At 45.4% G+C, this 23,433-nt stretch overlaps 6 protein-coding genes across 10 annotated transcripts; 5 read left to right on the top strand and 1 right to left on the bottom strand.

Moving 5' to 3' along the window:
• The first annotated feature begins 55 nt into the window (after window positions 1-55).
• Window positions 56-1,404, top strand: LOC112348479 (probable LRR receptor-like serine/threonine-protein kinase At1g06840). Of its 3 annotated transcripts, none has more exons than XR_002993056.1 (10): window positions 56-93; window positions 151-222; window positions 281-352; window positions 405-548; window positions 599-667; window positions 720-791; window positions 844-1,036; window positions 1,094-1,159; window positions 1,205-1,276; window positions 1,325-1,404. XR_002993056.1 is itself a non-coding variant. In XM_024681080.1 (10 exons), exons 3-10 carry the CDS (start codon window positions 288-290, stop codon window positions 1,278-1,280), a joined length of 639 nt encoding a protein of 212 aa, XP_024536848.1. In that variant the 5' UTR covers window positions 56-93; window positions 151-222; window positions 281-287; the 3' UTR covers window positions 1,281-1,403. The 3 variants fall into 3 exon arrangements, 2 of the variants coding, with proteins under 2 accessions (XP_024536848.1, XP_024536850.1); XM_024681080.1 differs by having other exon boundaries at window positions 840-917; window positions 968-1,036; window positions 1,205-1,403; XM_024681082.1 differs by lacking the exon at window positions 1,325-1,404 and having other exon boundaries at window positions 1,205-1,290.
• A 147-nt stretch (window positions 1,405-1,551) lies between these two features.
• LOC112348412 (probable LRR receptor-like serine/threonine-protein kinase At1g06840) lies at window positions 1,552-3,949 on the top strand. Its single transcript, XM_024680815.1, has 4 exons — window positions 1,552-2,101; window positions 2,373-3,214; window positions 3,330-3,643; window positions 3,817-3,949. The coding sequence occupies exons 1-4, from the start codon at window positions 1,552-1,554 to the stop codon at window positions 3,947-3,949; spliced, it is 1,839 nt and encodes a 612-aa protein (XP_024536583.1).
• On the top strand, window positions 3,702-8,187 carry LOC9646345 (probable LRR receptor-like serine/threonine-protein kinase At1g06840). Of its 3 annotated transcripts, none has more exons than XM_024681068.1 (21): window positions 3,702-3,998; window positions 4,066-4,224; window positions 4,288-4,441; window positions 4,509-4,580; window positions 4,633-4,704; window positions 4,760-4,903; window positions 4,954-5,025; window positions 5,086-5,157; window positions 5,207-5,281; window positions 5,333-5,401; window positions 5,460-5,528; window positions 5,586-5,657; window positions 5,713-5,793; window positions 5,856-5,930; window positions 5,989-6,503; window positions 6,560-6,727; window positions 6,805-7,094; window positions 7,147-7,198; window positions 7,251-7,492; window positions 7,558-7,692; window positions 7,762-8,187. In XM_024681068.1, the coding sequence occupies exons 2-21, from the start codon at window positions 4,128-4,130 to the stop codon at window positions 8,119-8,121; spliced, it is 2,886 nt and encodes a 961-aa protein (XP_024536836.1). In that variant the 5' UTR covers window positions 3,702-3,998; window positions 4,066-4,127; the 3' UTR covers window positions 8,122-8,187. The 3 variants fall into 3 exon arrangements, with proteins under 3 accessions (XP_024536836.1, XP_024536834.1, XP_024536835.1); XM_024681066.1 differs by having other exon boundaries at window positions 6,560-6,733; XM_024681067.1 differs by having other exon boundaries at window positions 4,048-4,224; window positions 6,560-6,733.
• A 60-nt stretch (window positions 8,188-8,247) lies between these two features.
• On the bottom strand, window positions 8,248-9,678 carry LOC112348478 (mycophenolic acid synthesis protein B-like). Its single transcript, XM_024681078.1, has 2 exons — window positions 9,171-9,678; window positions 8,248-9,072 (listed from the first exon to the last, which is right to left on the bottom strand). Exons 1-2 carry the CDS (start codon window positions 9,623-9,625, stop codon window positions 8,481-8,483), a joined length of 1,047 nt encoding a protein of 348 aa, XP_024536846.1. The 5' UTR covers window positions 9,626-9,678; the 3' UTR covers window positions 8,248-8,480.
• A 3,329-nt stretch (window positions 9,679-13,007) lies between these two features.
• Window positions 13,008-14,433, top strand: LOC9645863 (GDSL esterase/lipase At2g23540). Its single transcript, XM_024680814.1, has 5 exons — window positions 13,008-13,269; window positions 13,358-13,485; window positions 13,548-13,751; window positions 13,862-14,117; window positions 14,183-14,433. The coding sequence occupies exons 1-5, from the start codon at window positions 13,008-13,010 to the stop codon at window positions 14,404-14,406; spliced, it is 1,074 nt and encodes a 357-aa protein (XP_024536582.1). The 3' UTR covers window positions 14,407-14,433.
• A 6,407-nt stretch (window positions 14,434-20,840) lies between these two features.
• LOC112348411 (chaperone protein dnaJ 8, chloroplastic-like) lies at window positions 20,841-21,293 on the top strand. Its single transcript, XM_024680813.1, has one exon. The coding sequence runs from the start codon at window positions 20,841-20,843 to the stop codon at window positions 21,291-21,293; it is 453 nt and encodes a 150-aa protein (XP_024536581.1).
• The last annotated feature ends 2,140 nt before the right edge of the window (window positions 21,294-23,433 follow it).

Raw genomic sequence — 23,433 nt, 5'->3', positions numbered from 1 at the left:
TGAGAGCTGGAAAGGCGATGATCCTTGTGGACAGGGCTGGGAGGGGATTATTTGTGCTCCAGATGCTGCGGGAGTCAATCACGTAACGGAGATGTAAGAGCTCGTTGATCGTTTGTTCTTTCTTTGATTGTTTGATTTTTCCTTGAACAGCCATTTGCTAAACTCGAACTTTTCGGGAGTTCTTTCTCCTGATATTGGATCCCTGAGCTCTCTCAAAGCATTGTAAGCAACCTCTTGTGCTGCTGGACATCACTCACTGGCTTTTGTGTTTTCTCGCTAGGGACCTTATGTGGAACAGTCTGAGTGGAAGCATTCCTCCATCTATCGGGAATCTGTTGTCGCTGGAGCTTTTGTAAGTTGTCCTCGTTTTCGCTGTTCCTCGAATAAATTTCTTTTCTTCGTAGGCTTCTTAACGGGAATTCTTTCACTGGTCATCTTCCGGATGAAATTGGAAACCTTGTGAACCTTGATCGGCTTCAAGTTGATCAAAACAAATTTTCGGGGCCGATTCCATCAACCTTGACAAAGCTAGTTAATGCAAAGCACCTGTAAGCGTCAGACACTGCCAGGATAATGTTTTAAGCCTTCCACTTTTCAGGCACATGAACGACAATGCCTTTGACGGCAGTATTCCATCTGGTTTGGGAAGGATACCCGCAATCCATATGTACGTGTCCTGATTTTCCTGTTTAAGTCGAACTGATATTTTGGTAGCGAAGACTTTTAGATAACAATAATTTAACTGGGAAGCTTCCACCCGACATTGGCAACATATCGCAACTCCAGATACTGTATACAGACTCGATGCATAGTCATAAACTGATCCTCCTCTGTTACAGGCAGTTGGACAACAATCCTTTTGATGCACAGGAGATTCCGAGCACGTATACGACGTCGCTTGTACAGCTTATCAAGCTGTAAGTTGATGAACGATGGTGTTGTGCTCGATTCAAGTCTTACCTTACAGGAGCATGAAAAACTGCAACTTGCGAGGATCGATGCCCGATCTCTCTGCACTCACCAAGCTACAGTCTCTGTGAGTGGCAGAATTAAGCATGCAGTTCTTTTTACAGATTCGTCCTTTTTCCGGCAGGGATTTGAGCAAAAATCAAATGGACGGAGTCTTTCCGAACATGAGTTTGCCCTCGCTAATAACGATGTAAGATGCACTGGAAAATCCGCCCTTTAACAGTTTGGTTGACAGAGATCTCTCAAATAATCAGTTTACTGGCGACATTCCAGTCGAAGCTGCGGGCATCGAGACTCTAGAATTGATGTGAGTCACTGCGTTCTCTTGGTAGCTTACACTTCGTGGAAAATCCAGGTCTTTACAGAGCAATCTCTTGAATGGTTCTCTGGATCAGCTTTTAATCACCCTCCGTGGTAGAACGAGCGACAAATTACTTGTGCTGTATGTACTTCAGTTTTTGCTATCCAACTCGTCTAATCGTCTACTGTAATCACGACAGGGATCTCCAAGGGAACTCGCTGACTGTATCATCGTTCCCGAGTTTTAGTTTCTCCAGCAATATCAAACTTTGGTACTGTGCCATGTTGGCCGTGCGGATCTACTTACCTACAGTTTATACTTGTTGCAGGGTCTTTGGAAACGCGCAAGTGTGCGTCTGGCAGGCCGCATTCAAGTTTTGCGAGCATCAGAGCCTCGATAATGTACCTGACCACGGGCCATCTGATAGCAGCAACATCAATAACTGCGCGAAGGACATCTGTAATCCTGACATTGACGAACTTGTCCCCGGTTTGGCAGCCGATGGTAATTGCAAGTGTGCTTCTCCGATTCGGGTCCTTGTTCGTTTGAAGAGTCCGGGCTTCCGCTTCTTTGAACCGCATCTTCGAGCTTACGAGAAGTACATGGCTGCTGGATTGGGAGTGTCGCATCTTTCGGTGACCTCGTATTCCTGGGCCGGGCAGAGACTCCTCGTGAAGCTGAGTATATTTCCTTCAATGCTAGGTGATGATCGAAGGTTCAATCAACCAGAGGTGAAAAGAATCTTTCTTGCTTTCACGGAGTGGTCAATCCCTGATAATGCCTTATTTGGGCCAAGAGAGCTCCTCAGCTTCGATCCTCCTTATGGGATTGGTAAGTGTTCTGTTTCTTTCTTTCTTTGCTGTAACACTTAGTTTGTTTGTTTTGTTTTCTTACAGAACTTTTTACGAGTGGAATTTTACCTTCGAGAAAGAAATTTTTCGCCAGTGCTATTCCCGTCTTTGTTGGTGTTCTTGTTGGAGTTGTAGGCTTCGTTGCTACCGTTCTAATCTGTTTTGTTCAGAAACTCAAGGACGACCAAAATAACTGTAAGTCTTCTGCATCTTCTATGTTTTAGCTCTGAGATGTGTACCATTGCTTGCAGCGTGGAAGAAGAGAAGGAACCTATCTTTCAAAGTTGAAGGCGTCACAAGCTTCACATGGGAGGAGATGGATAGAGCCACAGAATCCTTTCACGAATCTAACCAGATTGGTCAGGGTGGCTATGGAAAAGTTTACAGAGGAGTTCTGGACGACGGGACTGTTGTTGCTATCAAGCGTGCTGAGGAGGCCTCTCGAAACGGAACCAATGAGTTTCACAATGAAATACAGTTGCTGTCGAGACTTCATCATCGAAATCTGGTTTCGCTTATTGGCTACTATGTGGACGACGACGAACAGGTAGGCCGGAAATCTAGAACTGACGGCTCGATCACTGGGTCTTCATTGCGACAGATGCTCGTGTATGAATTCATGAGTGGAGGAACTTTACGGGATCATCTATCACGTACGTTTTTCTGCAATTGGCTTGACTTCTATCCTTTTTTGACATTGTCTGCTCTTACAGCGACATTTACAAGACCGCTGAATGTCAGGTCTCGCTTGGTTATAGCTTTGGGCGCGGCAAGAGGCATACTGTATCTTCACACGGAAGCTAACCCTCCCATTTTTCATCGCGATATTAAATCGACCAACATTCTTTTGGACGAGAAGAACAATCCGAAGGTTGCTGATTTTGGCCTTTCCAAGCTTGCACCTGTTTCAGACGCTGACGGACTGTCAGGACACGTTTCAACAGTTGTGAGAGGCACACCGGTAAGTATTAATTTTCAAACTCAGGCTGTCTTTTACGAGCCATTTCCATGGTTTGAGCAGGGGTACCTGGATCCAGAATACTTTCTGACCCATAAGCTGACAGACAAGAGCGACGTTTACAGCTTTGGTGTGGTGCTGCTGGAGCTCCTAACGGGAATGCCACCAATCTCTCATGGAAAAAACATTGTCCGAGAGGTGAAAGACCGTGTTTCTGTTTGGGAGATTGACTTTTCTTTGTTTAATGCAGGTGAGATTGGCATTCGAGGCGGGAATGATTCTGAACGTGGTAGATTCCCGCATGGGACCACTCGCTTCCGAGCTGCTAGAACGGTTCGTGCGGCTAGCGTTGGCCTGCTCGAGCGACGAGCCACAGGCTCGTCCTTCAATGTCCGACGTCGTACGCGATCTAGAGGCCCTTCGTCTCGCTGCAACCAGGCCTGACTCCCTAGCTGATAGCGAGCCAGGAAGTTCTTTCAGGAGATTGGACAGCAGTATCGTGCTGTCGGAGAAGCTGGCGGAGAACGATGACTCGCAGTGCATCGGAGTGGTTCTTCCTAGATAGTAAGCTTTTCAAGTTGATAGCTTCTTTCAGCTCACGCTCCAACGGCTTTTCAGGTGATAAATTGGAATAATCTCTCATACGGAAGTTTTGTACTTTGCACTGCATGAAGTAAGATGCGACAAAATGGCTGATTTGTCCAGAATCTTCTGGCTAAACACTGTTTTCGCTACAGTTCTTTCTTTCTGCCTTTAGCCTCTTTGACAGAAAATCTTTGGGCTCGGGAGGTCCCAGAAAAGAAACCGACTGTTCTGACAATTTCTAACAGGATCTTATCCCGCATATTCACTGGTGAAGTCAAGCACTAGGCCGCAAGGGCGCCAGGCGGTATGGAAGAGCTCAAAGACGCGCCTACAGGTATGCCTTCAGCATCAAATTTGCAATTCACAGTTTACTCTTCTCAAAGAAAATTATGTCTTGGCAGCTGAGATTTTGCTCCTACTTCCTCAATTGAAGCTCAAGCACGGCAAGAACTAGTTCGACGTCATGGCAGCTGAAACGTTCTTCAAGATTTTCCTGCTGCCCTTTGCTCTTGCGGCATTAATGCCCTCTGCCGCTGCAGCTAATACAGATCCAGGAGATGGTAAGCAGATTACGATTGACGCTATAGTAATTTGCTGACTGTTGTCGCTTCTCTGTGTCCAAGTCCGAGCGTTAAACGCGTTACATAAGAGTCTTAAAGACACCGCTGGAAGGCTGCAGTCCTGGAATAATGGAGACCCTTGCAATGACTACTGGGAAGGCATCATATGCAGCGATTCGGATCTCTCAAACAGGACGAGTCGATCGGTGCTTGAAATGTAAAAAGTGCTTTGCTTTCTTGTTAATAGTTTTAACTTTTTCTCTTTTTCTTTTCTTCTGCGTCAGTCACTTGATGAACTGTAATCTAACGGGAACTATAGCTCCGGAAGTCGGCGACATGGCCAACCTTCAAATCTTGTATGCTTGCTGTTACGTTTCTTAATTATAATCTGGTTGTTTTCTCGAGCAGAAACCTCATGTGGAACGGTATAACTGGAACCATACCCGCCAATCTTGGCAATGCTGGAAACCTCGAGTTGCTGTAAGCTTAGCGGTTGAATCATTACTCTTCTCTCTTGAACATGTTTGCTGGACAGATTGTTGAATGGCAACAAGTTAACCGGGACAATTCCTGAAGAAATTGGCAATCTGATGAAATTGAACCGGTTCCAGATTGACGAGAACCAAATCTCAGGGAGTATACCCTCTACGTTTGGCAATCTTGTTTCCATAAAGCACCTGTAAGGGAGTCTCTTGTGCTTCTAAGTTCTGAAAAGATCATCTTTACCAGGCATATGAACAATAACTCTTTGACCGGTATCATTCCTCCTGAACTAGGCCGGCTTCCAACTCTCTTCCACATGTAATTCTTGTTTTCTTTTGTGTGTGTGTGTATTCATCTTGTATATTGTTCTCTCTGCAGTCTCGCAGACAATAACAATCTCAGCGGACCGCTGCCTGCGGAACTGTCAAACGTCGCGAGCATGCAAATCATGTGAGTTTCTCGATGTTTTATCGGAGCTGATGCCTTGTTCTCGACTCAGTCAGCTTGACAACAACAACTTTGGCAATGCATCAGTTCCTCCATCATATGTCCAGATGAAAAAGCTTTTGAAATTGTATGTCTCGTGATTTTTATTGCTTCAGTTACCCGGCCACGCATTTTGCAGGAGTATGAGAAATTGCAACCTTGGAGGAATGCTTCCTGACATCCGTGGATTTGAAAGTTTGGAATATCTGTCAGTTTCTGTTTTATCTCTGTAAGGAGCTCACCATGTTTTCTCGTTTATTCTGCAGTGACGTGAGTGGTAACAGCATGGGGGGCAATATTTCACAGTCGGTTCTACCTCCGAATGTAACAACGATGTACGTTCTCTAATCTCCTTGCTTATCCTTGATTGCTTTTTTTTTTTCCTTGGTTAGAAACCTGGCAAACAACAATTTTGGCGGACAGCTTCCTTCGTCGCTAGCTCACGGTTCCAAGCTCCAAGCCTTGTAAGCCACAGTAGTCCCTTACATTTTAATTCTTAAACTTTTTGACGGTCTTTAGGCTGCTGCAAAACAATCAGCTGAGCGGTTTAATTCCTATTGACTTCGTCAATCGTAACGTTACTTCTCAAAAGTTTATCTTGTAAGTATTGGGCTTACAAGATATCTTTGCGTCTCACACTTCCTTGCGCGGTTCTTTCGCAGAGATCTCAGGAACAACTTGCTTACTGGGTTTGACGGGGATTTTGATGGCAACGTCGATGCTAATATGTCTATCAGGTCAATATCTCCGCACAAAACGCTTATATCTAAAATGCTAGCTTTTCTTCTTTCTCAGCCTGAGCGGAAACTCGCGAGTTTGTACTCGAAACAGCCTGCCAACGCTCTGTTCCCCAGAACCTCCTGCTCTGCAGCAGATTGACACGGTTCGAGACAATGTTACGAACGTTTGCACATCGCAGACTTGTAGTACCGGAAGCGAGATGATTCCGGCCTTGGCTTATGACGGCAAGTGCAGGTGTGCTGCTCCAATTCAGGTGCAATGCCGCTTGAAGAGTCCTGGCTTCACTTTCTTCTCATTGTACCGTCAACTTTTCTCGGATTACTTGGCAAGCAATCTAAGTTTGCTACCGAGCCAGGTGTTCGTCGACCAATCTCTATGGGAACCCGGCCCGAGGCTCTTCATTCTCGTGAAAATATTTCCTCCGGCGACCACCGATGCACCTAGAGACAGGGAGTTAAACTCTTCGGAAGTTCTACGAGTTTATGAGAGGTTCGCCGGGTGGAAGATCAGAGACAGTCCGATTTTTGGCCCTCGCGAGCTGATTGCATTCATTGCCCCTGGCAACATAGGTACGAACCATTTTTTAAAGTGTTCTCCTGCTAAAGCCTGGGTTGTTTCCGATCAGACATTTTTGGATCTAGCTCTGGAGGCAAAAAGAAACACTTTTCCAAGGCTGTCCTCGCTGGAGTTTTGGTTGGTGCTGTCCTAGCCACTGCACTAGTCGTGGGATTCAGTGCCTTTAAGTGTGCTTCGAGGCGTCGGTTCCTGGTATCACCATCGAAGAAAAGCCTTCGTAAGCGTGAGTACGATTTAAATCCTCGAGTAGGTTCGACTGATGGTGCTTCTCCCTCTCTTTTGTATTTGGCACAGTTAGCAGAGGCACAACATCTGTCAAGATTGACAATGTGAAGGCCTTTACTTTTCATGAGATGGGAGTGGCAACGGATTCATTCAGTGAAGCACGACAAATTGGCAAAGGTGGCTACGGCAAAGTTTACAAGGGAATTTTGGACGACAAGCAAGTGGTTGCTATAAAACGGGCGGACGAGGAGTCTCATCAAGGGGAGACCGAGTTCTTCACGGAAATCGAGCTTTTATCGCGCATCCACCATCGAAACCTCGTCTCTCTCGTCGGCTTCTGTCTCGATGGCCAAGAACAGGTTCGTATGTCACGTTCTAGTAGTTTTTCATACTTAGTTCCTCTGTATACAGATGCTTGTGTATGAGTATATCGGAGGAGGGAATCTTTCTTCTCGCCTCGTTGGTAAGTTTGACGTGTTTGTTTGCAGAGATTAACTTCTTCTTGCTTCTTTCAGAAAAACCTCCATTGAACTTCAAAAGGCGTGTGTACATAGCGCTGGGAGCTGCGAGGGGCATCATGTATTTGCACACTGAAGCTGAGCCCCGGATAATTCACAGGGACATCAAAGGCACAAACATTCTCATCGGAGACAGGGACAATGCGAAAGTGGCCGACTTTGGCTTGTCAAAGCTTGCTCCGGAGGAGGACGGCGATGGCGTTTTTGGCCAGCTCTCAACCGTAGTGAAGGGAACTCCGGTAGGTTGTGCTTCTTCGCGTGAGAAAGGAGGAAAGACAGCTCCCTTTTTGTTTCATGCATGCAGGGGTACCTGGATCCTGAATACTTCCTGACACGGAAACTGAGCGACAAGAGTGACATCTACAGCTTTGGAGTTGTCATGCTGGAGCTGGTCACGGGAAGGCAAGCAATCTCGCACGGGAAAAACTTAGTCAGAGAGGTAAGCCAAGATCTCTCTTTGGTTTCCTTGTTGCATTGAGCCGGCTTGCATTTCTTTTCTTTTCGTCAGGTTCGAGGTGCTTATGAAGCTGGAGTAGCCTTGTCAATCGTGGATCCGCTCATGGGACCATATCCGTCGGAAGCCATGGAGCCATTCGTGAGGCTAGCGCTGACATGCTGCGCGGACAATCCAGACGAGCGGCCTTCCATCCGGGGGGTGGTCCGAAACTTGGAAGACATATGGAAGGCAATGGCGAGCTGGGCTTACTCGTTCGACGACGATCACAGCCAGCCACTGGGGACCAAAGCCAAGTCGGGCGGGTTTGATGTGTCCGAGGGTGATGCCGTGGCTGGATCGTCGTCGTCCGCCAGGATCGACGAGCTCGACGTACTCTCGACGAACAACATCGAGCTCGTGGCTCCAAGATAAGCTGATGGAATACTTATACTTGACATCATTGCTATGAAAATAAATCCTGGCCATTGAAGGCGATCACATTAGAATCATACGACTTAGAGAAGATCCTCCACATAAGATCCACACAAAAAAAAATCGTCGAAAAAGCCTCCACTCGGAAGATCGGGCTTAAATTATCTCTGATTCAAGCAAGAAATACATATGAGGAAAGCTTACAAATTTATTTACGTGAACATGGGTGGCAGGATTTCCTGATGTAGTACAGACAAATCCATGGTACCGTGATACATGTGGGACTCCCCCCTCCACGAATTTTAATCGCTGGAAAAATCATCACATAGTTTATGATTGTAAGAAACCATGTGAAATTTCTAGGCGCGAAACAATGGGCACAGCAGAGCTCCATCGCCATAGCGCGGCCCGATCTTCCCCGGCTTGAGCGCTCCCAGCTCCGCGAGCTTGTACCCCTTCTCGAAGCTCGGCGGGCGATACACATTGACGTTGAGCGGGCGGAGCTCCTCCGGGCGAGCTTCCGGGTTGGGGCTCCAGTCCACGTCGATGCTCCCCTTGGCCCCCGCGACGGTCCTGGGCGGCATGAAGATCGACACCATCGTGCCCGACAGGAGCTTGAGCGCCGACAGCACCGCCCACTCGACGATCGCGCGTGGCTTTGGCAGCCCGGTGGCGATCCGGATGCGCTCGCCGATGAGCGCGCAGATGCCCGTCTCCACCACCGGCTGGACGCGGCGCGGGAAGGAGTCGAGCACCAGGTGCTTGAGCTCCTGGACGATGGACTTGTTCTTCTCGTCGAATTTGGCGTACTTCTCCTCGAATTCGTCGATGTAGTCGCGCATCGCCTGGATGTTCTCCGGGATGTCTTTCAGTCCCATCCGGAGCCCAATGTCGTGCCAGAGCGTGTAGGACGCGAGCTCCTCGCGGGGCGTCCACGCCCGGAATCCAAACCTGCATTGATCAAACAACATATACATACATTGTGTGAGATCTATTCCAAGAACACCGGAAGAACACATCGAAAGAACCACTACCACTTAGTCACTTACTCGCGGCAAAAATCCATGGGCTTGACGACGTTCAAGCAGAGCACATAGACAAACTCGTGATTTGGGATCTTGAATTGGGCGTGGATGCCATTCAATCTCCTCAGCGCGTAGGATCCACGGTCGCTATCGACGTGGTGGTGGAGGAACTCGCTCACCAAGATGTTGGTCTCGGCGGCGCGCTTCTGGGGATCCTTGAGCCCATACTTGGTCTTGTACAGGAGCTTGGTGATGGAGGGAATGCCCAGGGTTTGGATGGTGCCAAACTCGAGAGCTTTCTGGGAGAGAAATGGGAACTCCACCGCATAGAGATACCACACGATCTTGTGCGCATCTCGTACGGGATCTAGAGATGCTATAAACTCTGCTCGCTGGCGCCTCAGATGGATGCAAATTCCCTTGTATACAACCAAGCCCAGCAGAGCAACACACCACAGCAGGGATCCTAGTTCCACCATAGCTTTGGATTTCCTCTCTCTCTCTCTCTCTCACTCCCAAGCTATGGGATCCTATTCAAAACAAATTACCAAGGGCCAGCATTTATATCTCCCAGTCGGAGAGAATCTGCAATCCCACGGCCAAGATCAATACCACCATAAAGACCATCCTGAAGAGTTATAAATGCGATGCGCTAGGGCCTTATAAGGTAAAAAGATGGGAACATCACGCAAGAACCCTAATTACGTCCACGTGGCTGATCAAGGAAGAGCCAAGTGTTGGTATTTTTTAATCGAGCCGCTCGGCTTGACCTCCTTTCTGGCGTATATGTTTTAAATCGCCCTTCCCTTGTCAATATTGATCGTTATAAAGATTAAATCATGAATATTCAAATATATTCTAGGATATAGCTCAATCTAACCTTTATTATGGTTTAAACTTTCTCTAATTCGTTTGGTCAAAGGGCTGGTCGTGTCCAGCTTAAACCAGCAGCCATGTGTAAGTTCAAAACTCGAATTGATAATGACCTCCAAAGTAATGTAACTGAGCTAATACATAAAATATAATCATATTAACATATAAGATTAACTTTGTCTACTTATCATAATCTATTTGTATATATCTCACAATTAAGGTATCCCCAATGCACAAGTTGCTATCAAGTGGGATTTAAAGCACCTTTATCCCATCTAAATTTCTTTATACATATCTTTATTGGATGACAAACAATCACAGTAATTGTCACTGTGGCATATTTGAACCCATCCATCTCATGTTTCTTCAGAGGTGTTGCAAGACCTTGTAAGCAATATATAAATGAATGATTGAATAAATATTTTGCAATAGTAGTGAAAGCTTACAAATAAAGAATTAAAATAAACTTTAGAATTTATATTTTCAATGCCATCAGCACTACCACTATTACTAATCTTTATACCTTCAATATTCAACCATATCAGCTTGCTACATTTATCATGATTGTTAATAACATAACATTCAAAAACAAATTTTAATTTAAGAATAAAGAAGAAGTTTTTTAAAATAAAATATCTTAAACTGAAAAATCTAGCAATTACCTCATATAGATAAAGTGATGTTAATTTTAAGCTTATGCATAAAAGCTATGGTCTTTCTTAGCTAAATTAGCTGAACAATCAACATATTTATAAGAGTAAAATAAAGAAAAAAAAATTCACCTAAAAATAATCATGAAACAAGTAGAGGTAATAAGTTTAATAATGTTACTAACATGCAACAACATGGATCTTAACTGAAAGTATATTATAACCTTGAAATTCATATCAATAAGAAATAAAATATACTTGAAAAATGTTAAGATTAATAAATAACTATGGATGTATAAAAACTATTGATTTTCTCAAATGAAGAAAAATAATAATCAATTTATATATAAAAAAATAAAAAAAAAAACATTCCTTGATATAGATCATGTATCAAGTTTTGCAAATGAATATGACAATGTCCCTAACTTAAAGCAATTTAAATCACATAGAGCTACAAAATCACTAACATACAATAATTTAATTTAAATACATTATAAAACACACACATATATAGTTAGGTTTTAAGTTAATATATTTATGCCCTTCAACATTAATAGCAAAATATAAGTGTATTATAATAAATTTTATTTTAAGATTTTTACTATTATATTTAGAAATTATAGACTACAGTATCACAAAACATTTAGTGCATTAATTATGATAATCACCAAAGTAAAGAATAATATGATAATTATCAGAATACTAACATTTTATCATCATGAATTCAAAGAGTGTAAACTGTTGTATTTAAACTTTGTGGACTAACACTACTTAAACCTAAAAAATAGTTTACTTCATGTATTTCAAAACCTTTAACCAATAAATATAAAAATGGTACATTATTTATTCATGGGATTATATATATATATATTAAAAAAAATCTAGAAGACTATCTTTCAAGCTCTTCACTTTAATTATTTAAAATGAGCTATAAAAGTGGATACATTATAATTTTTATTTATTCATTTATTTATTTATATAAGTATAAATGTTTATAGAAAATATATAGATGGGTGTGAAACTTGAGAGTGCCTTCTTTTATAATCATACTTGGCAATTAATGCACATATAAAACTAATATGTAATTATGTGATTAATTTTTTCTTTAAATCATAATCACAATATAATTATCCATCAAGTGATTAACTATAAGATGATTATATCCCTATTATATAAATGCTATGAGTAACACTAAAAGTAAAGAAGTCAATTCTTTGACTTAAATAAAGTTTTACATATGCCACAAATGATAATGAACAATCATGGATTACAAACTTTGACTAATGGATCATGCAAGTGTAGAGCTAAAGTTTTATGAAGTATTCATCCCAATATCTTTTATTCCACTTGTTTGTAGGAAAAACCTAGATGACAATTTAAACATGAGAAGGTAGAGTTGTTTTTTTATAATGAAAAATATTATTTTTTAAAAATAAAATACTTTTTAAGAAAACTAAAAAAAATAATTAGCTTATATAAATAGAGTGGTGCTAAAGTTGTGTTTATGAAAAAAAAAATCATAACCTTTCTCATCTCAAAAAAAAAGAAGAATTAACATATTTATATAAGTAAAATTAAATAATGGAGTTAATAATATTGGCAATATCTAGCAATTTAGATTTTATGAAACTAATAATATTATTAGTAGATAACAACTTGAGATATCACACCAATTTGAAATAAAATATTACAACACAAAATAAAAATAATTAATAATTAATTATGTATGAAATCTATTGTCCTTATGGATTAACACTATAGCCTTTCTTAACAGAATAAAATATTAATATATTTATAAAACTAAATATAATATATAAAGTAATTACTTTAATAAATCAGGTTTATCATTTATACTTGAAGCAATAAAAGAGTTTTTATACTGAAATTTCATGTTTGTATTATGCACCATAAGTATCAAATTATTTTGGTCATGGTTTAGAAATAATATTATTATTCTTGATTTCAACTACAATATCACTAATATATAGTAATCTGAATTAAACATATAAACATATATATGTATGTATATATGTATATATATATATATATCTGATGCACTGCAAATCCTCTCTTCATAATTTTTACCACTTGACAAATTAATTAATTTAGCATCCCACTACTTTCATATGACAAATTTAAAAGGATATAAAGTTATAATTATGCCCTATCTCTAGAGAAAATAGTAATACCTTGGTAATAAATCAATAAATCTTTACCCTTAGTTTCCGGTTAGTCGCTAGTCTTCACCTAATTAATCTACACCGCTCCAAATGTACATATAAGTAAAACGCCGGTGCTGGAGAGGAGTGGAAGCTCGCCGCCCCGCCACTTCGCTGCCATGGAGGAGGCGACAATCACTCTCGCCGCCCTTTCCACTTCGCTCCTTCTCTTGTTTCTCGCGTCCCTCGAGACCATCCGCGCAGCCGAAGCTCCTCAAGTCCCAGCATTCTTCGTCTTTGGCGATTCCCTGGTCGACTCTGGCAATAACAAGTTCCTCCAGTCGCTCTCCCAGGCCAATCACTCCCACAACGGCATCGACTTCCAGGGCAGCGTTGCAACCGGGCGCTTCTGCAATGGCCTCACCGTGACCGACGTTGTTGGTAAGCGCCGAGTAGCACTAAATAGTATCGTCAGCGCTACCATCCTCCTAACTTCCACCCTGTGCTGCCTTGTCTCCTTTCTCAACAGCCCAGGAGCTTGGACTTCCACTAGCACCGCCGTATCTGGATCCAAGCACCAACGGGACTGCCATCCTCAAAGGTGTCAACTACGCGTCCGGCGGAGCTGGTGTTCTCGACGAGACCGGGCTCTACTTCGTAAGTTTTCTTCGATCGTTCTTGCTGCTCAACCTGTTTGGTCCTTTGCCTGGCTTTCGCAGCTGCAGAGACTGCCCCTTGGAAAGCAGATTGAGTACTACGGCAACACCCGGTCCCAGATCATCGGCCTGCTCGGACAAAAGGCGGCGTACCAGATGCTCTCCAAGTCTATTTTCTGCTTTGTCATCGGCTCCAATGACTACCTCAACAATTACGTTGCGCCTGTCACTGCCACGCCTCTTATGTACACCCCCCAGCAGTTCCAAGTCCGCCTAGTCTCCACGTACAAAAAGCTCCTGACTGTAAGAAGCTTCTGCCTCCTTGTTGGATTTTTCGAGAGTTCTCGCTCATCTCGGTCTCACCGCTTCTTTGCCAGGATGCGTACAAGCTGGACGCCCGCAAGTTCATCATCGCAGGAGCGGGTCCAATAGGCTGCATTCCATATCAGCTCACGGTCAACTTCCAAAGAAACAGTACCTGTGCTCCCCAACCCAACGAGCTGGTTCTCAACTTCAACAAGGCGCTGAGGCAGACTGTTTTCGATCTCAACGGGCAGTTTCCGGATGCCAAGTTCGTCTATGTCAACACTTATGACACCGTCACCACCGTCATAAAAAACCCGGGGAAATACGGTAGGAGCTTCGCCATGCTTGTGAAGTTTTGAAGCTTCTGAGCTGAATGTTCCTCCCCCTTGCAGGATTTGCAAACAGCGACACGGCCTGCTGTGGCGCTGGTGGCCCGTACAGAGGTCTGATCTCATGCATCCCTTCCGTCTCTGTTTGCTCCAACAGGACGGAACATTTTTTCTGGGATCCATACCATACTTCGGAGGCCGCAAATTACGTGCTTGGAAAAGGAATCCTGGAAGGGGATCAGTCTGTAGTTGAGCCCATAAACGTTCGGCAGCTAGCTCGTTTGTAACTGAGCTCTGCTGGAAACTCCTCTTGCATTCTCAAACTGTACACAATCTGCTAGCAATTCATTTTAATTCTTGAATCATAAGATTACCTCGAATGTTTACTTCTTCTGTACAGACTCCTTCGCTTGTTTTATGAGTTGGTCGACAAAACTGTCTATAGTATTGTACCACTGACCCAAGGCCTCCTCTAATCGGGCCTTACCCTTCTCATTTGTCAGCGCGTTTCCGTCAACAGCGCAACCTGGAATTGCGGAAGTAAAGTCAGTCGTTGCTAGTGAAAGAATAAACATACCTGCTTCACTGAAGACTTTGCCAACTCGTTTTTTCATCTCGTTTATAATAAGTATGTACTCTTCATCTTCAAAATCTAGCTCTTTCAAAAGGCTAGATATCTTGTCCATTATTGCCTCCATGTCAACTTTCTTTTTTGCGTCTGGATCGATTGGAGCACTTTCGATATTTAAGTCAAAAGGCTTAGGCAAGGCTTTGATGGTGTCCATTTCCTGAAAATGTGAATTGTCCCAAATCTGCCCAAAAGGAACTGTAAGACAACTTACATTGACAAGCTCGTTCATCCTGGCAATAATTGCAACATTCTTTTGCTGCAACTCCTTGACTGCTTGTACCATCCCGTAAACACTATCAATCCCCAAGATGTCTTGAATGTTTGAGATCGACTTCACATCAATCCACTGCCTAAAATACTCGCTGCAATCCATAGGCTCTTTACGTTCCTCCGTCTGTAGAACATGACAGAAATGCATAAGTTTCAAGTCATAAGTCATGAATCCCATACCGATCTCGGTTGAACGTGCAAGAAGTTTTCTACAGGCTCTGGTTCCATGACAGCCCAACCCTTCGAAGCTTCCCACATTTTGTAAGCCTCCATGTCTCCGTGCATCTCCAAGACATCTGGAAAGGTCAAAACGTTAGGAGCGTGAGTTTAGAAACTTGACAATGGCTGAAGTTGCAACATAAGTGAAATACTCAACGGGGTTATAAACCTGTGAAACGCTCCTCAATGTCATTTCTCTCGTCGTATAACAAGCTGCTAAGCTCGATGCATTTCTCCATCTCCTTCTCCTTCCACTGAAGCTCCTTTTCGAGCTTCAAACGAATGTCGTCGAAAAGTTCGCGCTCCTCCCTGATTTCCTTCATCTTTCTCTTCAGATTCCTATTTTGCCTTTCCACAATATTCAGATCAACGAGTACCTGAAACCAAAATAATGTAAGACTACCATGGTGTCACTAGATACCTTGTGAATCCGGTTCTCCGTTATCTGTATATGGATCAAAGCATTGCGATGCCTGTCACGAGCTGCATGTACTCCTCCTTGTGTTTTTTTGTAATCCAGTTTGTCGGCTTTGGATTTTTCAACCGCAAGTTCCAGCTCCTCGAGCCTCTTTGCTTCGTGCTCAACGAGTTCGCCAAACTTAGCTGCGTCCTCGTGGAGCTGAGCCATTTGAAGCTCATAGTTCTGCAAAGACGAGCAAATACGATTGATAAACCAACGAGGAAAGCATACTTACTGGTATGAAGTAACTATCGACATTCTCTCGCAACGACTGATTATCAGTCCTGATATTCGCAAGCGTGGCCTCTTGCCGTCTGAGAATCCCCTCGCTCTCGCCATGATAGATGCGACGAGTTCCTTCGATGATCCGATATTTCTTGTGGACGTCTTTAAGCTGCGTATACTCAAACGAATCATTCATTGCGAAATTTTTTCAAAGAGTACCCGCTGCTGATTTGAGAACTCCCCATTGGAGCTTCCAGACGATCCAGGCACTGGCGATGGCGCCGGCGACGGTGTAAACCGCGCCGGCGAAGGAGTTTGTCCTCGCATTCCTCCTATAACGATCTCTTCCTGCGAAGGCTCATCAAAGAATGTCGAATCCTGGACAAGATCGTAGAATCGAGAAGAGTTATCTAAACGGCGCTTACAGTATCATCACCTACAGGCACTTTGAAGGCGGTCGACCGTGCGCCAGTGAGCTCATGGGCGCGCGCCCTAGCTGGAAGGGAAGAACCCTATTTTCACAGGTTGTTCGCTGACGTGCTTGCGCGCCAAAAGCTGACTGTGTATTATTTCAAACATAACAACGATTAGCGATGGTCGATTAAGAGTAATCCGTTTCTTTTATTTCTAAAACCCTCGCCTCTGGCCATTTCCATTACTCTCGTCTTCCTTCTCTTGGCGGAGCGGCGCGGCTTCCTTGGATTCCTGGTACGCACCGCATTCTCCAAGCTCTGTGTGGATTCTCGATCGCGATAGGAATGCGATCGTCTTCCGCCGCGCGCTGGAAATCTTCTTTGCATGCGAGATTTCTCCTCTCTTTTCTTCGCGATCTTGCCGATCGAGGCCGGGAAACGCCATAGCATCGGCGCCTTGTGCTCGGATCGATCGCTCTGTCTCTCCGGATGAAGATCCTCTCTTTCTCGCGAAATATCGAAATATCGAGCTAATCTTTGGGAATTTCCAGGTCGTTCGATCGCAATGAACGCGCTCTTCCTCCCGGGGATTATCCTCATGTGGTCGCTGCTGCCGCCTTGCTCCAGCAAGCAAGTGCTCAAGGTAGGGGGCGAGATCGGCTGGACGCAATTCAACATCTTTAGCGGCCAGACTCCCGACTACGCTGCCTGGGCATCCAAGACCACTCTCGTCCCAGGGGATGACATCGGTATGTGGAACTTAACTCTCGCAACAAAACGATTCATCGATACGAAGTTTCTAAAAGATCTAGCAGTCTTCCTGTTTTTTCCACAGCTCCACAACATTCACATGTTCCGGAACCATAGCGAGTACGTGAATTGCAACTTCACCGAGAGCACGCTCCTCGACGAAGGGCTTTCCGGCGTGTATACTGTAAGTTCTTTCGATTTGGAGTTCTTTTTGTCGCAGGACTTAAGTATACGTGATTGATCAATCGGGAACTGATTTTTCGTTGTTGATAGTGGACTGCTCCAGCGCCTGGAACTTACTACTTCGGATGCAGCAAGGACTACTACTCACACTGCCAGCTGGGCCAGAAGTTCGCGATCACAGTGGTGGAGCAGTCATCCTTGATCCATCTTCCTCCGGCCGGAAGCCCAGCAGCTGCCGCGGCATCTCCCTCGGACGATTCAAGTCCAGCTGACAATGGTTGCGCCACAGCTCCCAGCGACGATGACGACGACGACACGTCCCATGACTCCGACAGTTCTTGCTCGCCATGGCTGGACAGTCCACCAGATGACACCCCACTTCTCTCGCCGGTGAGCGCTCGCCACCATCCGGACGCGTCCGTGAATCCTCGACGAGTCCCGGATTTCGGCACGAACACCAAGCGTCGTCCTCCGCCCCGCTCGTCTTCGGTAAGCTTCCAAAGTTTTTTGCGATCGATCGATAGATCATCAAGATTTTTCGTTTCTTCCAGGCTCGCGAGTTTCACGCCCGCGCTTATGCCATTCGAGGCTTGATCGTCTTCGTCCTCAACCTTGTCCTCTAGGAAGTCCGCGCTAAAGAAAAACTGGGAAGAATTTTGACCGTCTGTTCGTATGGAGAATATGCGTCAACATGTAAGAGGATATGCTCCACGTAGAATATACTATGTAGATTCGCGGGAGGTCACTTTGATCCTCGTCCCATGACAGGAACCAACGAACCTGTCTAATAACGAACAATTTGCTTTATTCCATTCTTAACAGGGACCATTCGTTTCCTTTCCTTTGCGCAAGAGCTCACATTGGAGGAAAGTTTTTAGGCTTTGGCGCTCTGGTTCTTTTGGGGCAAGAAAGAAAGAGATTGAGAGCGATCGAATGCGGCAGGGAGGATCGGCCTTCTTGATCTTGGAGCAAGAAAGGAGGAGGATCATCCGGCCGGGGCCGCGCGATCAAATGCCGGGGAGATCGAGGTCAGCGCCAAGAAGAGCTTGCTGCTCTTTGTACCCCCCTTTTTCTCCTCTGGTGCTCTCGATCGCGCTCACGCTTGTCACGGCGATGAGACTTGGATCGTCGTCGGCGGTGGGATTTGGGGTGAACTGGGGAAATATGGCATCGCACAGGCTCCCCGCCGAGGTTGTGCTGCGAATGCTCAGCTCCAGCAATATCACCAAGCTCAAGCTCTTCGATGCCGACTCGAAGATCGTCGGTATGTTTGCCAACAGCGATGTGGAGCTCATGGTCGGGATTCCAAACGAAATGCTGGACAAGATCGCGAACAGCCCCCGGGCGGCGCTGGATTGGGTCAAGGAGAATGTGACCCAGCATCTCCCCGAGGTGAAAATCAGGTAGTCTTTTCTTCCAAGATCAAAGTAGCGGTTATTTTTCTTCTTTTTTTTCCTTCTTCGTTGCATGCTGGGGTTTGTTTCTATATTTTTTCGTGGTTTTGATGTTTCCTTACTGCATGGTCGCGGTTTGATCGTAGACACGAGTGATGGATGTGAAATTTTAGTTTTTTTTTTCTCTCTTCACCGATCGATGGATCGATTGAAAACTTGCTAACTTCGTTGCTCTTTTTTTTCTTTCGTTCCAGATATGTGGCAGTCGGGAACGAGCCCTTTCTCAAGGCATACAACGCAACTTACGAATCCGTCACCCTCCCAGCGCTGAGAAACATCCAAGGAGCGCTGGACAAGCTCAACTCAGCGGAGCCGATCAAGGCGGTGGTTCCTCTTAACGCCGACGTTCTCAGCGATGGCGGCTCCCCATTACCATCGGCGGGACTGTTCCGGCCCGACATCCAGCCGCTCATGGACACGCTCGTCTCAACTCTCGCCAAGCACCAAGCTCCCTTCGTCGTCAACATATACCCGTTCCTCAGCCTCCACCAGGATCCACACTTCCCGCAAGAGTTCGCGTTCTTCGACGGCAGCACCACCGGCGCCGCCGCCATCCACGACTTCAACGGCAACACCTACACAAACGTCTTCGACGCGAGCTACGATCTCCTGGTCGCAGCGCTCAACAGGAACGGCTTCCCGGACATGAAGATCATCGTTGGAGAGGTCGGGTGGCCGACGGACGGGGACGTGAACGCGAATCCAGCCAACGCGCAGCGCTTCAATCAGGGGCTTCTCGCGCACATCACCAGCGGCAGGGGGACGCCGCTCCGGCCCAACCAGGAGCTCGACGTTTACCTCTTCGCGCTCATCGACGAAGATCAAAAGAGCATCCTTCCCGGCAACTTTGAGCGGCACTGGGGGATCTACACTTACGACGGCCGAGCAAAGTACGGGCTGGACGTGCTGGGAACAGGCCTCGCCAACTTTTCCAGCGACGTCCAGTACTTGCCGTGGCGGTGGTGCGTGCTCAATCCCGAGGGCGACATGACCAAGCTCGCCAAGAGCGTCGACTACGCTTGCTCGCACGGTGACTGCACAGCGCTCGTCTATGGCGGCTCTTGCAACCACATTGGCGATCAAGGCAACGCGTCGTACGCTTTCAACAGCTACTACCAGATCAACAACCAGGAGGAGGAGAGCTGCGTCTTTGACGGCCTGGGGATGATCACCACCGCGAATCCATCCACCGGGGGATGCGAGTTTCCAGTCCAGCTCAATCCGCTCGCCTCGTCCTCGGCGTCTTCCACCGCGACGCTCATGTCCTCCGAGAGCAGCAGCGTCGGGCAGTCGATGCTCCTGGCGCTGCTCCTGGCAATCGCGCAGCTGGTGCTGGATTTCGACAAGCTTGCGTCGGGATGGATTTCATCGAGGAGGAAGAAATCCAAGCTTTCGAAGTTGACGACTAACGGGCAGGCTACGATCACGAAGACGACGAAGCCCGGCATTTGCAGGATATACTAGGTATCTTCTATAGAGAAGTTTGTCATGCTAAACAAATGGAAGATGACACTTGACGTGATTATCACGCAAAGTTTTGATGAGATTTTCGAATCTTCTAAAGGTAAACGTTAGCTCAGGAAGAACTCAAGATTTTTTAACCTTCTAAAGGTATCTTTAAGCTCATGGATTATATAGTTAAGTTTGATCAAGACTAATATTAACTCAAACGATTGATTGGTGGTCACTGGATAAGAGTAACATCCACGCAAGGCGGGACCATTTCCACGTAGCGTGCCGCCAGCGTACGATACAAATAGCTACGTCACTAACGTGTCGAGACTACGCTACAGTACGCGCACGTGTCGCCACATATATGGCCGGAATTCATTTCTCTGCTATCTTTAACTAATAAACGTTGGCCCGCGTTACGAGAATCCCCCTAATTTTAGCGGCATCGGCTTATCCACAGGAATATGCCTTTGAGCTTATCCAGTTTTACCCCAATTTGTGGGCGTTTGGGTAAACTCAAACCCTTTTCGCCCCTTTTTCTTGGCAGAGTATATAAGCACGAGAGGAGTGATGCCTTTCTAGGGCAACGATTTCCTTGCGTTGTGTTGATCGAGAGAGGGAAAGCGAAGGGAGCGAATTCGTGAGAAGGAAGAGGGCAAGGCGAATGGCGACGGCGGCGGTGGGTTCTTCCCAATTCTCGGGGATGGATGTCTCTCGGACGATCCAAACCCCGCAGCAGCAGCAGCCCCGGCAGGGATGGAGGAATGGGCGGTCGAATTTGCGGCTGCGCGCGTCGGCGGCGGCGAGCGCGAGGTATGGATCATCGCCGGTGGCGCCCTGCGAGTCCTACTCGATGCTGGGCATCCGGCCGGGCGATTCCAAGCAGGATCTCAAGCGCGCCTACCGGAGGCTCGCGCTCCAGTATCATCCGGATGTTTGCAAGGGCGATCACTGCGCGCCCAAGTTCCAGGAGATCAACGCGGCGTACGAGCTCCTCCAGAAGATCATGGACGGGAGCGCCGTGGCCGCCCCGGTGGACGATCGCTACTACTACAGCGACGACGAGGAGGATTTGGAGGAGTACAAGTCGGGGTGGGAGGGCGCGTGGGTGTTTTGATCCCGGCGACTTTTCCCCTTTATTCTTCTCCTCGATCGATCGTCTCGTGTAAATAGGGAGGGACGGGAAGATCTCTGTACAGTGGGGGGCTATCGGAATTTTTTAGGCAGCCAGGAAGAACAACTTTGCTTGTATAGAAACACACCAAAAAGACTTGGAATCGAAGGAAGGAAACCAAGAAAGAGATTTCTTTCTCTTATGAGGTTATCTGTCTAGAACACACTTTGATTGAATGACGAGAACTCTTTGATTGATTGAAAGGTCGCTATCTTTCTTTTTCTCTTTTGGTTTAAGTTATCCCTTGGGATGGGGACAAAAAATCCACGTATATGAAAGACTGGGTTCTCACGCTGCCGTGTGTTTAGACCACACGGATTAAAGACTCGATCAACAGAGGAAAACGTGGACAACGTTTACACTTTGTAGCACTTCCAAATATTCTGTTTGTAACGTTACAAACAAAAACGAAAAAAGATAAAATAAAATAAAAATATATATATAGTGGAATTAGCTGGATCCTAAACCATGCTTTGAAAGGACCAAGCAAACTATTGGAACTTAGCAAAGTTTAACTGGCCAGAAATCAAGGAATAATTTACACTATATTTTTAAAATATTGGACTCACTTCATGTCGAGCCACATTTTTCTTAAGAATCATAGACATGAGCAAAGTAAATTTTTCTACTATATTGTAATTGTTGTTAGATCTTGTAATCATTTTGAAGGTAATTTACCGGTCGCAAACCTTAATATTTGCAGTGACCTGATAGTTCATGCCACCCAGTGAAGCCTCAGTCACGGTTCCAGTTGCTCCAACATAAATCCCAGTGCCGCCAAGAATCGCATATGTGGTGGAAGAACCTGGTGCAGAACCTCCGGCATCTCCCATGAACTCCACCCGGTTGTTCCCACACTTGATCTGGGAAAACAGGAATTCCAGAGCTCCAGTGTCGGCGATCACACCTTGGTAGATGCATCCGGGGTTTCCACTAAGAGGAGCAGCAAATGTTTGGACGGAGCCATCACGATCCATGGCACCAGTGGTTGGAACACCATCGGTTGGAACAACTTGGAACAAGTTTTGGCCAAAAACAAACTGGGCGGAACCTTGGATGGTGTAGCTCTTGCACTGGAATAGAAGATTTAGAATCTATTGCAATTGGACTTTACAATACTTACCAAGTTTGCAGATACATAAGAAGAAAAGAGAGCAACAGCGAGGGCCAAAACAAGCGCAGCCTGGGATGCCATTACAACTGAAAAAGCAACCTTTAAACTTTACTTGAGATGGTAAACAATGTTTATATATTAGTGTGGGAAGAAAATAAAATCCTTTACATTGGTGAAGCTAACATCTCCAAGTTGATTGACAAAAAGAAACTTCTGATTGCCAATCAGAAGCAATCATAGAAAAATTATACATTGTATATGCTTTGGTCAAACTAACAATGTCTGAAGATATTCTGTTAAGTTTTATTATTTAGATTCACAAAGCAAACTTAGCTATACTAGTCGCAGATCGCAATTGCTCCGAGTCGACATGGATAAAGCCCCGGTAACTACTTTGAAGTTCTTTCTTTCTTCTATTTTTCTAGTAATTCGATGCAGGGACCGAGGAGCTCACCTCAGAAATGAATCTCGAACGTACACGATTGTCGTATCGTATTGGTGCAATCGGATGGTTTTCCCGCTAACAAGAAGAGCTTTGACCAAGCAGCGAACCGTCAGTCTGAAACCAGAGAATGAGATTCCGGAACTGCCTGATGCGATCAGTCCCATCTTTCCAGATGACGAGGAAGAGTCTTGAACTGATGCAAATCAAACTCTGGAGGAGCGTGTTTTGTTTCTAGTGTCTTCTCATTCATGAAGACTTGTGAGCAGGACGATGAGATGAACTTAGTCAGGGAGATTGTCAGTTCTTTTTCGGCTCCTGCTCTACCTGGTATGCATTGTTTCTCTGCATTCATTCACCAACAGCACACTTTCAACTCCTGTTGTTAAGTTTTTCATTTTAAAAGGACAAGGCAGAGAACGAAGATCAGATGAAGCGCGAGAGGGAGACTATGGAGGAATTTCTGAGATCAAGGTATCCTTCCCATCCACGCCTTGCGGGAGATGTCGAGAAGCTGAAGGAGCGTG

Source organism: Selaginella moellendorffii, unplaced genomic scaffold (genome assembly GCF_000143415.4).
Source record: "Selaginella moellendorffii unplaced genomic scaffold, v1.0 SELMOscaffold_29, whole genome shotgun sequence".
NCBI lineage: Eukaryota > Viridiplantae > Streptophyta > Lycopodiopsida > Selaginellales > Selaginellaceae > Selaginella > Selaginella moellendorffii.
The sequence above is the reverse complement of the archived record's forward strand: the minus strand, read 5'-3'. Positions and strand labels throughout refer to the sequence as shown.

What these genes read in the sequence shown, in the direction of transcription:
- LOC112348411 (XM_024680813.1), top strand. Translation starts at nt 20,841, where the DNA reads ATGGCGACGGCGGCGGTGGGTTCTTCCCAATTCTCGGGGATGGATGTC.
- LOC9646345 (XM_024681066.1), top strand. Translation starts at nt 4,128, where the DNA reads ATGGCAGCTGAAACGTTCTTCAAGATTTTCCTGCTGCCCTTTGCTCTT. An exon ending in AGTCGATCGGTGCTTGAAAT is followed by an intron (nt 4,442 to 4,508) that starts GTAAAAAGTGCT and finishes CTTCTGCGTCAG; the next exon opens with TCACTTGATGAACTGTAATC. An exon ending in GTCTCGATGGCCAAGAACAG is followed by an intron (nt 7,095 to 7,146) that starts GTTCGTATGTCA and finishes CTCTGTATACAG; the next exon opens with ATGCTTGTGTATGAGTATAT.
- LOC112348412 (XM_024680815.1), top strand. Translation starts at nt 1,552, where the DNA reads ATGTTGGCCGTGCGGATCTACTTACCTACAGTTTATACTTGTTGCAGG. An exon ending in CGATCCTCCTTATGGGATTG is followed by an intron (nt 2,102 to 2,372) that starts GTAAGTGTTCTG and finishes CATTGCTTGCAG; the next exon opens with CGTGGAAGAAGAGAAGGAAC. An exon ending in GGAGTGGTTCTTCCTAGATA is followed by an intron (nt 3,644 to 3,816) that starts GTAAGCTTTTCA and finishes TTTTCGCTACAG; the next exon opens with TTCTTTCTTTCTGCCTTTAG.
- LOC112348478 (XM_024681078.1), bottom strand. Translation starts at nt 9,625, where the DNA reads ATGGTGGAACTAGGATCCCTGCTGTGGTGTGTTGCTCTGCTGGGCTTG. An exon ending in CCCATGGATTTTTGCCGCGA is followed by an intron (nt 9,073 to 9,170) that starts GTAAGTGACTAA and finishes TGATCAATGCAG; the next exon opens with GTTTGGATTCCGGGCGTGGA.
- LOC9645863 (XM_024680814.1), top strand. Translation starts at nt 13,008, where the DNA reads ATGGAGGAGGCGACAATCACTCTCGCCGCCCTTTCCACTTCGCTCCTT. An exon ending in CACCGTGACCGACGTTGTTG is followed by an intron (nt 13,270 to 13,357) that starts GTAAGCGCCGAG and finishes CTTTCTCAACAG; the next exon opens with CCCAGGAGCTTGGACTTCCA. An exon ending in ACACCCCCCAGCAGTTCCAA is followed by an intron (nt 13,752 to 13,861) that starts GTCCGCCTAGTC and finishes CTTCTTTGCCAG; the next exon opens with GATGCGTACAAGCTGGACGC.
- LOC112348479 (XM_024681080.1), top strand. Translation starts at nt 288, where the DNA reads ATGTGGAACAGTCTGAGTGGAAGCATTCCTCCATCTATCGGGAATCTG. An exon ending in CTGTTGTCGCTGGAGCTTTT is followed by an intron (nt 353 to 404) that starts GTAAGTTGTCCT and finishes TTTTCTTCGTAG; the next exon opens with GCTTCTTAACGGGAATTCTT. An exon ending in TTGCCCTCGCTAATAACGAT is followed by an intron (nt 1,160 to 1,204) that starts GTAAGATGCACT and finishes TTTGGTTGACAG; the next exon opens with AGATCTCTCAAATAATCAGT.